At 39.9% G+C, this 1,324-nt stretch overlaps 1 protein-coding gene across 1 annotated transcript; it reads right to left on the reverse strand.

Moving 5' to 3' along the window:
• Positions 1-6: 6 nt before the first annotated feature.
• Positions 7-1,317, reverse strand: LOC103907158 (glycosyltransferase family 92 protein F13G3.3-like). Its single transcript, XM_009289267.1, has one exon. It carries the CDS (start codon positions 954-956, stop codon positions 189-191), a length of 768 nt encoding a protein of 255 aa, XP_009287542.1. The 5' UTR covers positions 957-1,317; the 3' UTR covers positions 7-188.
• Positions 1,318-1,324: the final 7 nt, after the last annotated feature.

The raw sequence follows: 1,324 nt of genomic DNA on the forward strand, positions 1-1,324 counted from the left end.
TCAGTTCACAAATGAAATGCATTTACCTTTGCACAGTACATAAAAGGGCTGTTCTCCTAAATCTCTGTAAGATGTAAACTTCCCATGGAAGTGATTTTAACGTGACCTTTAAATGATATTCTCTGCCTCTCCATGATATGGGTAGCTCTCCACTGTCCCTCCTTATAACCGAGGTTTCACTTTTGAGCTTACAGTACGGTTTGATATAGCACCTTGTTAACATTCATGACTAATGATGAGTTATATCTCCACAGTGTTGTATCCCTGATGAGGGATTCTCTGGGAAGGTTTCCTTGAAGGGGCACCCGACAGTGATAAATGAGGGCAACATCCATGGGAACATTCACACTGTTCCCATAAGCACGTAGGACAGAGTGGACTGAAGTCTGAATCACCTTTCGTGGATCAACTATCATTTTCTTGGGATTGATTACATCTTTCCTGTCAGGCTCTCTGTGAACATGCTGTAATATGTTAACACCTGGCACAGTATTCCAGGATGAAATGTTGAACATGTGAGTAGATATGGTTTCTGGGAAGATATGGTTCTCAAAGAGGAAAATGCCAGTCCCTGGGTTTTGCTCCTGAAGACTGCTCATCATTGATTTCCAGTCTGGGTGCTTAAGGGGAAGAATTATTTCATCAGCATCATTAAGAACCACAAACTTGCTTCTCTGCATGTTACGGTATATACAGTCATTTAGAGCTGTGATTTGTCCATAGTAGCCAATGTCTTTTGCATCCATAGAAAAGTGCCATTTAGAAGAAACCTTGAGGTGTGAGTTTATTGGCCAGGGAATTATCTCTACAGATCCTTCTTCCACATAAAACTTCAAGACTTTCTCCATCAGATGGCTGCAGTTGTTCTTATAGATCACCACTTTCTGTACCCCAAGAATCTTGTACATTTCCATACTCTGTATAAACTGCAAAACGTTGTTGTAATTTCCAAACATGGCAGAGATGCATACAGTGAAGTCAACAGAAAAGGTCTCAGCCTTGCGGTTTTTAATTTCAAACCTTGGCAGCTGGTCAATATTTCCATGTGGAGACTGATGAATTGATACATGTGTTGGATCACAGTTTTCGGGTTCCAAACAAACTATATCTGCTGCACCATAAGGAAATCCAAATCTATCTGAGTGAACATCAATTTTTGCTTTTGATACATATATCTTTCCATCGGGTGGACAGCAGAACCAGCAGTATAGTTGTTTTACATCTTCATGATGAACAATCCCAATCACACGAGTGACTTTGCTTTCTCTGTCATCAAAGTATGGGGATATAATAAAAGTTCTGTTATCTTTTAATGCTGTTATTG

The sequence above is a fragment of the Aptenodytes forsteri genome, unplaced genomic scaffold (genome assembly GCF_000699145.1).
Source record: "Aptenodytes forsteri isolate BGI_AS27 unplaced genomic scaffold, ASM69914v1 C13465108, whole genome shotgun sequence".
NCBI lineage: Eukaryota > Metazoa > Chordata > Aves > Sphenisciformes > Spheniscidae > Aptenodytes > Aptenodytes forsteri.